This window comes from Myotis daubentonii, chromosome 13, assembly GCF_963259705.1.
Source record: "Myotis daubentonii chromosome 13, mMyoDau2.1, whole genome shotgun sequence".
Taxonomy (NCBI): domain Eukaryota; kingdom Metazoa; phylum Chordata; class Mammalia; order Chiroptera; family Vespertilionidae; genus Myotis; species Myotis daubentonii.
Genome location: NC_081852.1, coordinates 39,546,781 through 39,559,682, shown reverse-complemented (window position 1 = coordinate 39,559,682; position 12,902 = coordinate 39,546,781). Strand labels below are relative to the sequence as shown.

General features: G+C 35.9%; 1 protein-coding gene and 1 non-coding gene across 9 annotated transcripts in view; both read right to left on the bottom strand.

Moving 5' to 3' along the window:
• Window positions 1–407: 407 nt before the first annotated feature.
• TNKS2 (tankyrase 2) overlaps window positions 408–12,902 on the bottom strand; it is a 56,079-nt gene continuing 43,584 nt past the window's right edge. For 3 of the 8 annotated variants that reach the window (XM_059662823.1, XM_059662825.1, XM_059662824.1), the window contains 6 exons: window positions 12,653–12,750; window positions 11,788–11,862; window positions 8,942–9,047; window positions 6,651–6,837; window positions 4,021–4,177; window positions 408–2,753 (listed from right to left, as the gene is read on the bottom strand). In XM_059662823.1, the coding sequence (XP_059518806.1) occupies window positions 2,691–2,753; window positions 4,021–4,177; window positions 6,651–6,837; window positions 8,942–9,047; window positions 11,788–11,862; window positions 12,653–12,750 (686 nt within the window). In that variant the 3' untranslated portion in view covers window positions 408–2,690. Of the gene's footprint in view, window positions 2,754–4,020; window positions 4,178–5,661; window positions 5,791–6,650; window positions 6,838–8,941; window positions 9,048–11,787; window positions 11,863–12,652; window positions 12,751–12,902 lie in introns of those variants that run through there. The other 5 variants (XR_009448386.1, XR_009448387.1, XR_009448388.1 and 2 more) reach the window with 3 other exon arrangements.
• On the bottom strand, window positions 6,129–6,231 carry LOC132215106 (U6 spliceosomal RNA). The gene has a single exon (XR_009448454.1). It is a non-coding gene; the product is annotated as a U6 spliceosomal RNA (small nuclear RNA).

Genomic DNA, 12,902 nt, shown 5'->3' with positions numbered 1-12,902 from the left:
TACTGAAATGCATAATACATTTATTATGCTTTCTTTCAAGAGTAATAAATACCACTAACTTTAAGATTTGAAAACTTATAAATAATTTTTTATATAATATAGAGAACAAAAATATACTCCTCTTTATAAGAAGAAAGATTTCCCAGGAATGAGCTTTAAGGTTTGCCAAAAGTAGTGTTGGGTGGACTAAGTGTCTAAAAGCATATTGCAGCTACTTTCAATCTTAAAGTAGCTGAGAAGATATGGTCACAACCTTCAATATTTCAATCTTTAAACTGCATTCTTTATCACTATTAGACTCAGAAATACAATGTTTTCCTGCAATTGTGGTTTATTGTAATCTTAATCCATTTTCTCAAATTCCATTCAACACACTTATACTAGTCCAGTAATTACCATGCTACCTAAAAAAACAAGTGAACAGTTTATTAAGAATTAAATGAGGGTATGGAATGTGATACAGTACAAGTAGGACACTCTAGATGAATATAACAGTACTACTCACACAAAAAGTTAAATCTCACTTCAAAAAAATTCACAAAACAAAGGAAAAAGCAATTCCATCATTATAAAGTAAGGTATTTCATGCAAAAACTCCAAAAAAATCCCCTAACCCCTCCAACCCCCCCCTTCAAGCTCCCAACAAACAAAAAGCTATCTGAAAATGTCACCATGCTAACATATTAACCACAATATAATCATTTATAGAAAAACTTGAACACACTAATTAAGCAATGGATTAGATGAAACAACACAGGCTGCAATATTGTAAACTCAGACCACGATAATTTTACATGATAAGCAATTCCAGATTCACTCATAGGGTGAGGATTATGGGCTAAATGATTAGATATAAGGTATGTAAATATAAACTCCATCAATTCACCTCATTATCTTAATTATAAAACATGGAAGCTTCCAGAATCTCAAAAATTATATAAAATTTGGCATACTTCATTTGAGTTCCAAGAAATGACTTTAGGATTATGTTTGCAATTATTAGAAAGCTGTATAAAATCACTTAAAGGTCAGGATTGACCTCAAATAATAATCACAACTTACATGGCATTTTATGGGATAGCGTTCTCTCTACAGCTGCCAAACAACTTACATCACAGAAACTCCAGATATGCATTTACTCTGATTAACTCTTAATCAAGGCAAAAAAAACCACCATGATTTTCTAGCACTTTATGTACAAGTTACTGTAAAGGACCAATTAGTTAGAGACTGAATGAAATGTAAAACAAAGGTAAATTGGTATAGAGTGAATGGGAACATCCTCATTTACAAAGACTTAAGTGAGTAAAACTCTTGCCTTGACTTATGAGGACGCTAGAGTCAACAAACAGACTGCCAAGCCGTAACTTGTGTCTCTGTACCAAGATGCCTTAGCATTTTTCATGGAAAAGATAGTTTATATTAGAAACTAGGAATGGCATTTTATGGGATAGTGTATCTCCAACTGGGTGTAATGTCATGATGAGGTGGCCCAGAGCAGAAGCACCCTTCTCACTGCACCTGCCCATTCAGGAGGCGAGGAGAGAACTGGGACACCTACACTTCATGTTCTGGGTGGAGCTTACCTATCGTGTGTAGACTGGCTGTAAGTATAAGGGTAAGGCCACGGAAAAAGAACAGGAAAAAAATAGGACAAAAAAACCACCCACTCCCATTTGCAATTTTTTTCTGCTTACATTTACAGTGATTAGAACATACTGGAAAATTATTCAAGATTATCCTTCCCATCTCTGAAATTTAACTTCCTATTTATATTCCATGAAAAGAACAACGTAATTGTTCAGTGGCAGTACATAACCTTTCTAAAAAAAATAAAAGCACTTGCTCTAATTTTCACAGAATGATATGAAAACTTTTTCCAACGTGAAACCTAGAGTTTGATGCCAGTAAAGAAGCATCTTTAATATTCAGGACTACCATAGTTAGAGCTCTTTGGAATGTATCTTATACATATAAAGGTAGCACAAATTAAATCCCCAGAGAGTTCATGAAATAGGCTCCTAAATGGGAAAGATTTCTAATGAGAGATACATGCTTCCATCAACAAATTAAATGTGATAAATAAATCTTTCCCAACTGACAAAGTCTCTACTGACAACTCAACACAGCCTCTGAAATCAAATGTAAAGATCAATCATGATGATGTAGGATGAAGTGCAGATGAGCGGTACACATGAAAAAAATCTGTAACCACTGCAATTCTGAAACGGTAGATTTATATTACAAAGCAATGTAAATAAATATCGGGCTAGTACAAAAGCTCTTATTTACAGTTTTACAAATGAAACTGTATTCAGTGTAAATGCTGTGTTTTAAAGAACACAGTACTGGATTAGTAAAACGAGTTCTGTTGAAGGATTACAGTTTCTGTTAGAATCAATGCATAACGTATAAAAGATTCAAGTTAATTGTTTATAATTTAGTACAGACAAACCCAGTTTTAACCTGGAATGGCATCTGTTAAAGTGCTGAAAAACAGGAAATATTTAGAAAACACTGTACATTATTAAAGCTTTATCAAGTCAGAATGTTAAAACTTCTTTCACATTTTTTATCCTTTTGCCACAGGCTTGTTGAACAATGATTTTTCTCAGCAAAGGAGTAAAAATTAAGAGGCCACCAGCTGTTTTGATGATTTTAGGTTCAGTGGAATTAGTTTCCTAAAATAATTATCCATCAACCATACCTTCAGGCCTCACAATCTGATAAGTAATTAAATATTCAGGATAAGCCTAAAAGAGAAAGATTAATTCAAATATTGGTAAACAAAAATTTTTTTTAGAAGAGACTTACTCTAAGCATTCCTAAGCTTCAGGGAAGAAGTTTTAAAACTTAGTGCTGTGGATCAGATTCATGTGAAAGCATTTTCTCAAAACACCTCTACCTTGATTCCTGTCCCTTAGATTCTTCAGATCTGGAAGGAGTACTAAGTATGTGTTTGTCTGTTTTTAATGACCTAGATCCATGGTCAGCAAACTGCGGCTTGCGAGCCACATGCGGCTCTTTGGCCCCTTGAGTGTGGCTCTTCCTAAGCCTTAGGAGTACCCTAATTAAGTTAATAACAATGTACCTACCTATATAGTTTAAGTTTAAAAAATTTGGCTCTCAAAAGAAATTTCAATCGTTGTACTGTTGATATTTGGCTCTGTTGACTAATGAGTTTGCCGACCACTGACCTAGATGGTTCTAATACATGTCTCCAATTCAGAACACAATCTAGAGATGCTTTGACCAGATCTGTGTCACTAAGAGCAAGAGGGAATTACACATTTCTTTGCTATAGGCAGATTAACTATTAAATATAGAATTCTACTTAACTGTATTTTAGAAAAGCTGGAAAAAAAATCCAGTATAACTGGCAAAATCTGAATAAGGTATTTTCCTGATTTTGATAATTTTAAGAGAAGCTCCATGCTTTTAGGAAATACACTTATAGTATAGATTTAAGGGTAAAAAAACATGCCTATGTTCCTAAGGGTAAAGGAACTGTCCTCTCAAGTAGGTCAGAAAAAGAAAAAGTATAAACACCTACTCAGGAGGGCGAGACTGATAAAGGAGAGAGAATGTTAAAATGTAACATCTGGGCCCTGGCCAGTGTGGCTCAGATGGTTGGGCGTCGTCCCAGAGGTTGCTGGTTTGATTCCCAATCAGGGCACATGTCTGGGTTGTGGGCTCAATCCCTGGTGGAGGGTGTGCTGGAGGCAGCTGATGATGTGTCGCTCTCATATAGATGTTTCTCCCGCTCCCTTCCTCTCTCTCTAAAAATCAATTTAAAAAATCTTAAAAAAAAAAAAGAACATTTGAAAAATCTGGGTAAAGGGAATTCTTTACTATTTCTGTAACTTTTCTGTAAGTCTGAAATTATTCCCCCCCTCCCCCAAAATTAAAACGAAACCCATTTCTCAAGACAATATACCTTGTTAATTTAAGAGATTAGTAAGAAGAGATTCAAGTATGGCTCTAAAGTATTTTTGAAGATAACAAATAAAAATGAGTTACCTGTTCTCCTCTGTAAATAACATATTCAGCTAATGCTAGGCCATTTACACTGGGTCGACCAGTGACTGAGTGATGTCCTGGAGGAGAATGTGCCATTTTCATTGCACTGAACTGCAGGAATGATTTCCCCAAGGTTACCCGGCAAAAGAGCAGCTGCCTATAGCGTGAAAAGGAAAAGATCTTACTGAATACAAAGTAGCATATGACAATTTTATTTGTGTACACTGTCTAAGCTTTTTAATACATTTATACATAAACATTTATGACTGTTTTTATCATTTCACTCTAAGTGAACTTTATAAGAATGTCTTCTACTATTCTCATTAATGAAAGAATTTTTCACTTTAAATATAAAACCTGAAAATGTAATAACCGTATAGGTATCCAGACTCAGCCATCCTGCTTCAGCAAAAGCACAAATCATAGCCCAAGTGGGAAGGAGGAGCTTTAAGGGACTTCCATGAAGTGGTTTGCAAAGAACGTTTTTTTTTTTTTTTTTTTTTTTTTTTTAAATATATTTTATTGATTTTTTACAGAGAGGAAGGGAGAAAGATAGAGAGCTAGAAACATCGATGAGAGAGAAACATCGACCAGCTGCCTCCTGCACACTCCCCACCGGGGATGTGCCTGCAACCCAGGCACATGCCCTTGACCGGAATCGAACCCGGGACCCCTCAGTCCGCAGGCCGACGCTCTATCCACTGAGCCAAACCGGTTTCGGCGCAAAGAACGTTTTTCCAATGAAGTCCAGTGGCTTCTACCTTCAAAATATATTTACATTCTATTCTCTTCTCTTAAATGTACACCTGGACTATAATAACGGCCTCTAATTTAGTCTTCCTGTTTCTACTCTAATTAATGTTTAAACTATTTTCCATTCAAGCAACCAGTGATTTAGGAAAAAAACAAAAACAAAAACCAAAAACATAAATCAGATCACATCACTTTTCTGCTTAAACCCTTTTAGAGGCTGCTCACTGTACTTAGAAGAAATCCCCAAATTCCTTACAATGGTACCAAATTCTCTAATCTTAATGTGTTCTTCATGCCCCAGATACATTTTCTTCTTTCACATAGTCAAACTTTCTTCCCCCACGACCATGATACATAATATGCTGTTTCCTCTACCAGCCATTCTAACACTCTTCAAATGGCTAACATTCATTTTGCAGGTTTCAGGTGAAATGTTACTTGCTCAACTAGGTCTTCCCTATCAGAAGTTTAAGTAGGTTACTTTCCCACTCCCCTCTGGCATATGATTGGCCTTCTTTAATTCCAAAGAACTATCTCCCATTCCTGCTTTTGATGGACCAGATGATGATTCTATTCTCCAAAGAGATACAATCTATACTTGCTATTTAGCCTCCAGATAATAAAAGTAGAAATAGCAATGTTCAATTTATAAAATATCAAGAAATTATAAGCCTTCTAACCAGTCCAATTTATGATCTAAAATAGAAATGGGTGGGAAGTCATATCCAGGAGGGCTGACTTCAGACACCTACACAAAGTCTAAATTCAGGGGGAAAACCACAAGAACTAAACAAAAACAGACCTCCCTCTAGGGCTATAGTTCTTCACCTTGGCAACCTCTCAAAATCAGCTGGGAAGCCTTTAAAAATCCCAATGCCCAGATCATACCCCAGTCCAATTAAATGAGACTCTCTGAAGGTGGGACACAGACATTCATTTTTAAAGCTTCCTGGGTGATTCCAATGTGCTGCTAAGACCGAGAACTACTGCTCTAGGTTGTTGTTTTTTCTTCTAGATCTGTAATCAGAAGCATCAGGAAACTTGGTAGAATTCAAGTTCTAGGACCCCACCCCAGAACTATTAAATCAGCAACTCAAAAGATAGGGCCTGTGAATCTGCATTTTCATTAACCTTCTAGGTAATTCTGAAGCTTGCTAATGTTTGATAACTATTGCTCTAGATCTTTAAAAGCAGTGCCCTAACTGTAGAATTCATCTCAGTGTTTGATCTTATTTGATTTTTCAAATGGCAAAAGATAATTTATCAGGAGTTTATCAATTAGAGCCAAGTTATTTGAATGCTTCTAACAACCGAGTTAGACCAGGATAACTACTTTGTACTCCCCCCTCCCCTTTTTTTCTTATTTACACTTCATGAATTTGCATGCCACCCTTGCACAGGGGCCATGCTAGTCTGCTCTAAATCCAATTTCAGTATGTGTGCTGCTGAAGCGAGCACACAAGTAGTTATTTGATAATAATGTGCTTTCTACAGGATTGATGTGCTTTATTATAACTTTTCAAGTAGTAATATTATAAATTGAAGATTATGAGTATATCATAATGGAAGAGAGACTTCTTCATGCATTGCCATGAAATAATTAGGTTTGGCAAGTAGTACCATTTTAGCATGTGAATGCTAGAATTTTTAGAGTTCACAGCCCCACAATAAAATCTCTTTCATGCCCAATGATATGTTCTTCTCCATATTCTTTAAAACACCAAATGTACTAATGATTAAATGAGTTAAACAGATCAAGTGCTTAGAACAGTGCTTGGCCCATAAAGTTTACCTAGCCTTGCACCCCCAAATTTTCAATATGGAACCAGTTCTTATCTGATTCTTATAAAAATAAATGAGAACAAGTGCTCTCTTACCTGTGGCAAATGTAACAAGATCTGTCTTTGTGAACTGGACACCCAGTACCTCCTCCAATTCCATATACATACTGATTGCTTTTGGAAGAGTTTTCAGCAAAATAAATCCCAGCTCCGAACATGCCACCTATATAGGCATGCCTTTCATCGAAGCCTTTATGGATAATTGCATTCACAAAGGGAGACCCTAAAACACATATAGATGAATAACAATTTTATCTTAAAAGAAAAAGAACAAAAACTAAAGCTTCTTAGAAGTTAAACTCTTAAATATACATACATCACTACAATAAAGCAAAATCATAAAACAAGGACAAGTTAACTGTCAGCTGATTCGCTGCTTTAGAATAATTATTTTAGAGGAATTACAAAAGTCAATCAATGTTCTAATAGGGTGGTAGTAGTTGAGCTGGTAAAATAAAGACACATACATATTCAACTAGAATAACAAACAGATCACTTGAAATACAAATGCTAGAGTTATCAAATTCCAGACCCTCAATCTATACAAATCAGAATCAATCCTACATAATAAAAGGCTAATATGCAAATTATCCCCTCAACCAGGAGTTCTAGCAGAAGTTAGACCAGGGGGCGGGGTCGACCCACCAACTGCCCATGTCCCCTCCCCCACCTGGCCCCGATCAGGGCAGGCTGGCTGGACCCCACCCATGCATGAATTCGTGTACCAGGCCTCAAGTAATCTTATAATTCACCTCATATAGCAAGGATGAGTTCATTAGGTCTCAGAATGACACCCATGTCTATGTACATTTTTTAGATATCAAAAGTAACCAAAGTGACCTTTTCAATGTTCATTCTCTTCTTTATATCTTGTTTTTCCTATCTTTCCAGTGCTCTGCCTTTCATCACCTGCTTTAACAGATTCCATCTGCAGAAGAGGTGTGCCTTCATTCCTGCACAGTGACGTCTTTCTCTTTCTTCCTTGTACGTGTGCAAAGACAGGGAGCTTAGCCAAAGGGGAGGAACTGAGCACGGGAACCGGGCTAGGGAGTGGGGTCAGGATATGAGTTGGGAAAAGCCAATATAAAATAGCTAACTGATTCATCAAAATCAGTGTCCCTGTTCATTAAGAGACAGGAAAATACAATGAATTCCACTTTACAGAAACACTGAAGAACAGAATCACTTATTTGAAATAGGAATAACAAACCATTTAAGTCAATACATAAATATTTTTGTAGGTCAATGCCAGAATAGGATGCATACATTCTTTTGAGGTGATTTTCAGTTCTTACTTTAATTTTAATTCAATCAACTAGTTAAAAATAAAACAATTTCTCAGAGTGTCATAATAAGCAAAATATTATATGAAGAAAAAAAGGCCCTAGCTGGTTTGGCTCAGTGTATAGAGCATCGGCCTGGAGACTCAAGGGTCCTGGGTTTGATTCCAGTCAAAGACACATGCCCAGGTTGGGAGCTCGGTCCCCAGTAGGGGGCATGCAGGAGGCAGCCAATCAATGATTCCCTCTCATCATTGATGTTTCTATCTCTCTCTTCCTCTCCCTTCCTTTCTGAAATCAATAAAAATATATTTTAAAAAAAGAAAAGAAACTAGGACTTAAAAAAAAAGGAGGAAAATATGAATAGTGAACATTCCCATTTCTGTATTTTTTCCATTATGGCAATCTTGTTTATAGAAGCTATCCATTGGGAAATATGTAAATTCAAAAGAGGTTGAAAATATGAATATAGCCCAGTCAGCGTGACTCAGTGGTTGAGCATCAACCTATGAACTAGGAGGTCCTGGTTTGATTCCCGGTCAAGCTCAATCCCCAGTGGGGGCTGTGCAGGAGGCAGGTAATCAATAATTCTCTCTCATCATTGATGTTTCTCTCTTCCCTCCTCTCTGGTATCAATAAAAAACAAACACAAAACAACGAAAAAAAATACGAATATATAAATATAAAATTTACAGAAATAGTTTTAAAAAATGACAAAAGGGCCCTAACCGGTTTGGCTCAGTGGATAGAGCGTCGGCCTGCGGATTGAAGGGTCCCAGGTTTGATACCAGTCAAGGGCATGTGCCTTGGTTGTGGGCACATCCCCAGTAGGGGGTGTGCAGGAGGCAGCTGATTGATGTTTCTCTCTCATGGATGTTTCTAACTCTCTGTCCCTCTCCCTCCCTCTCTGTAAAAAAATCAATAAAATATATTTAAAAAAAAATAAAAAATGACAAAAGGACTACATAGATTCATTATTATTTCATACTTGACAAAAAGCTATTCTAATGTGGAGAATGTGGTAAGGTAGGAGGAGAGCAATCTTACCATGAAATAGCATTCTTTCATTTGCATGGTTGTGGTTTTCTTCGGAAACTTCTTTTCTCCTGTGAGTATACCTTTCCCATAGTTTCTTGTTACAAACTTTCTGAATCTATAAAAAAGGAACAAGAAAAATAACATCTTTAGCTCATAATAATTACTTACCTTCTTGCTTATCTTAACCAGAAATGGGCCACATAGCCGGAAGAGGCAAAACTTTCCTCTAAAATGTAAACTATGTTATTTTAATCAACTAAAAATGGAAATATAGCTACATTTTGGAAACGGAAACCTTCAAAGGGAAAAAAGCTATATAGGCCATATGTAAAGGTCACTAATACCATTGATTAAAATACTTCCATTCTCATTAATTTATAATTATTACTAAATATCTCCAACTCAGATATGTTTTCTGTATTTAAGTATTAAAAAGAGAATATGTTTTCCCTTTGTTTTATCTGGTTCAAAGTACTTTATCTGTTTTTAATTAAAATATTTGAAATAGCCCACACCAATAAACATTCTTAAAATATACATACACATATCCCTTATTACTCCCTCTATCTTTCCCTATGCCTCCAATTCCTAAAATTTTTGTCTGGAGAAGAGTTCAAAATGGATGCTAGTCTCATCTGGAGTATTTACAAGGTCAAATTTCATAATCCTCGAGCTGTTTCTTAGCTGTGTTTAAAGGTGCTATAGCCCCCTGATGGTCCTAGAGCACACCTGGGAACTGGTTGTAATTCTGCTCAAAATAAGCCAATATACTGCCACAGACAAAATCGAGGAATACAACAGGCACAAAGGGATCTCATTTAGGTAAAAAAAAGTATCAAAATTAAAAGTCTTACCATTGAAAAAAAATTTTTCATTAAATATTGCATTAAAATATATTATAGAGGAAAAAACAGCTTTCTCAAATTCAACTACTGGCATACCTCAGAGATATGGTGGATTCAGTTCCAGACCATCACAATAAAGCAAGTATCACAAAAAAGAGAGTTGTTATATTTTTGTTGGGGGAGGGTCTGGCCTTCAACTTGCAAAATCTGTGAAGCTCAACAAAGTGAAGTGCCAATAAAGTGAGGTGTGCCCGTATTCTGGAAATCAAACATATGTTCTCTCTCCTGCCCTCACCCTTAACAACTGCTTGTTACTGTTTGCAGACAAAGTAGACTTGGCTGAAAATTTGCTTGTAATAGGCATAATTATTTGTTTTATTAAAAATTATTATATATGTCCGTGAGTGGAAATATCAAGATGTTATTCTTATGTCATCTTATATAATAAAAGCCTAATATGCTAAGTGTCCAACCGTCTGTTTGACTGTTCGACCAGTCACTATGATGCGCACTAACCACCAGGGGGCAGACGTTCTGACCAGTAGGTTAGCTTGCTGCTGGGGTCCGGCTGATCAGGACTGGGCAAGACAAGCTGGACAAGCCCTGGAGCCCTCCTGCAGTCTCTCCAACTGGCCTGCGCCCTCTCACAATCTGGGAGCCCTTGGGGGGTGTCGGAGAGCTGGTTTCAGCCTGATCCCTGCAGGCCAGGCCGAGGGACCCCACTAGTGCACAAATCCATGCACCGGACCTCTAGTACTATGATAAAAACTAACAAAAAACATTAGTCCCAACCCTGGCCAGGCCTGGGTTTGATTCCAGGCAAGGGCATGTGCCATACCTTGCTTGCAGGCAACCAATCGATGTGCCTCTCTCACATTGATGTTTCTGGTTCTCTCTGTCTCTCCCCCTCTCTTCCACTCTCTCTAAAAATCCATGGGAAAAAAATATCCTCAGGTGAGGATTAACAACAAAAAAAGAAAGAAAAAAGAAAAGGAACACACAGAAGTATGATCCTTTACCTGAATAATGTGTTTGTTTTAAATCATCTACAATAGTATGAGCATAGTATATAATATATATAATATTATATATATAATATATATAGTATATAATATATATAATATATATATAATAATAGTATGAGCATAGCAACCTCAATGTATAGTTTTAGTATTCACTAACTTTAAAATATGGCATCTAATGTTATACTCATAATAGTATATTTGTGAAACAGTAATATATACAACTGAAAGATGATGCTCACTCTTGAGTTTAAAATCTAGATATTTGCCACATTTTAATTCTAGCCACCTTATATTTATAATGATTAGGAATACTAGTATATCAATGTAAAAAAGAAAGAATATATCAATGTAATTATTACAAAATCATTATGCATCTCAAGTAGAATGTACACTTTTTGCTTGCTATAGTTAAAGAAAAACAGCAAAGTTGGAAAAGGTCCTAAGAAGAGTCACTGGTATCAACAAGGAGACAGAACTCTCATTAGAATGACTAAAAAACATTTTTGAAAGACTATTTTTGGAAAAGATGAAGGTATTGAGGGAGTACTATTAAAATTATGAAAAAGTGATAGGTATGTTGACTCACAGAAACCTGGAGTAGTCAGTTAGGACAAATAAAAAAAAGCATGATGTAACTATAAAGATGAAGTCCTTTTAGGAGCCACAAAAAAATTCAGCTTTGTTATCACAGAGCACCTTAATAATTTATATAAAGTCCTAACTCTACAGGACTTATCATTACCCCAAGGTAAAGCATAACTGCTAAACTTGAATATTTCAATAAGCACCGAATTACTGATCATAAAAACAGTACAGGGTTTTCAGAATTTTAAGCTTTCCAAGGGTATATTCTTTCCCAAAATATCCCCTGTGCCATGTCACAGACTTATAGGGCTGGATAGATCATTATATTCTTATGAAAGTTAATTATGGTTTTAGGCTTTGAAAACTATGGTCTCAGCAAACATTTTTACTAACTTATTACCTTGAGAATATTGTATCTGTTGAAGATTCCACCTGCATGACCTCCATCTCTGTGCTCTCGGACTGTACTTTGCATCTGATGGAAAAACATTTCAAATATTTAGCTATTATGTCTTTTCTGATTTGGGGAACATGGTTCTTGACTTATATGATTCTATTTTTGAATATAAAATGGATTTTTAATATTTTTTGTGGTTTAAGAAATATGAGTTCTATAAGTTCACAAGTACTATTTTCTAGTGATAGCTGTTAGCTAGTACAAACAATCTGAAAACGTATTTATAGGTGAAAACTATATAATTCAAACTAAAGAAAAAACAGCTAGAAGCACAGGGAGCTAAACATACAAAGCTAACTAACCACTTGACATACCAAAATACAAAGATTTGTTTCCATTTGTTTTGCCCTAATAAAGCACAATTTGTATTTTATCAAGAGTTGGAGTTTCTTGGGTTTTAGAACTAAGTCTCACTCAATTTTGTATCTTTGTAGTCAACTCACACATATAAAGGGTACAAGTTCTTCAAAAATTTTCTGGGTGTGTCCTCCACTGTTCTGGGTCCTGTCTGAGATACTGGGCTTTGCAATTGCCTTCACGAAGGGAGGTGACATTAGCATCTTCTTTCAAATGACAGCAACCTCTTCTCGAATGGAATTCTGTGTTAGCATTAACTGTAGTGCTGAACTGGAATTAAATTACTGGAATTAAGGTTTACTGAGGGAGTCTATCTTAAATGAAGATTTTGAAAGTTTTCCAGGTAGGAGTTAGGGACAATAAAATACTCTACGACATTTTCAAGCATATCTGGAAATCTCCAGGAAACTTAGTTACTGAACTGACATTTATTTAAGATATATGAACATACCTCTTCCTCCACAGACTGAAACTCTTTATCATCAGGAGACAGATCGATAAGAATTGTTCCACTTCCAGAAGTGTTCAGAGTTAAGTATGGATTAAGACCTATTGAATGAAATTTGCAGGCAAAAATTCATTTGTTAAAAAAACCCCCACAAAAACAACCAACCAACCAAACAAAAAACATCAACCAAAAATAACCTGATTTATCTGATGCTTACTACCAATTTTAAAAGATGTTTTAGATTTCACTGTTT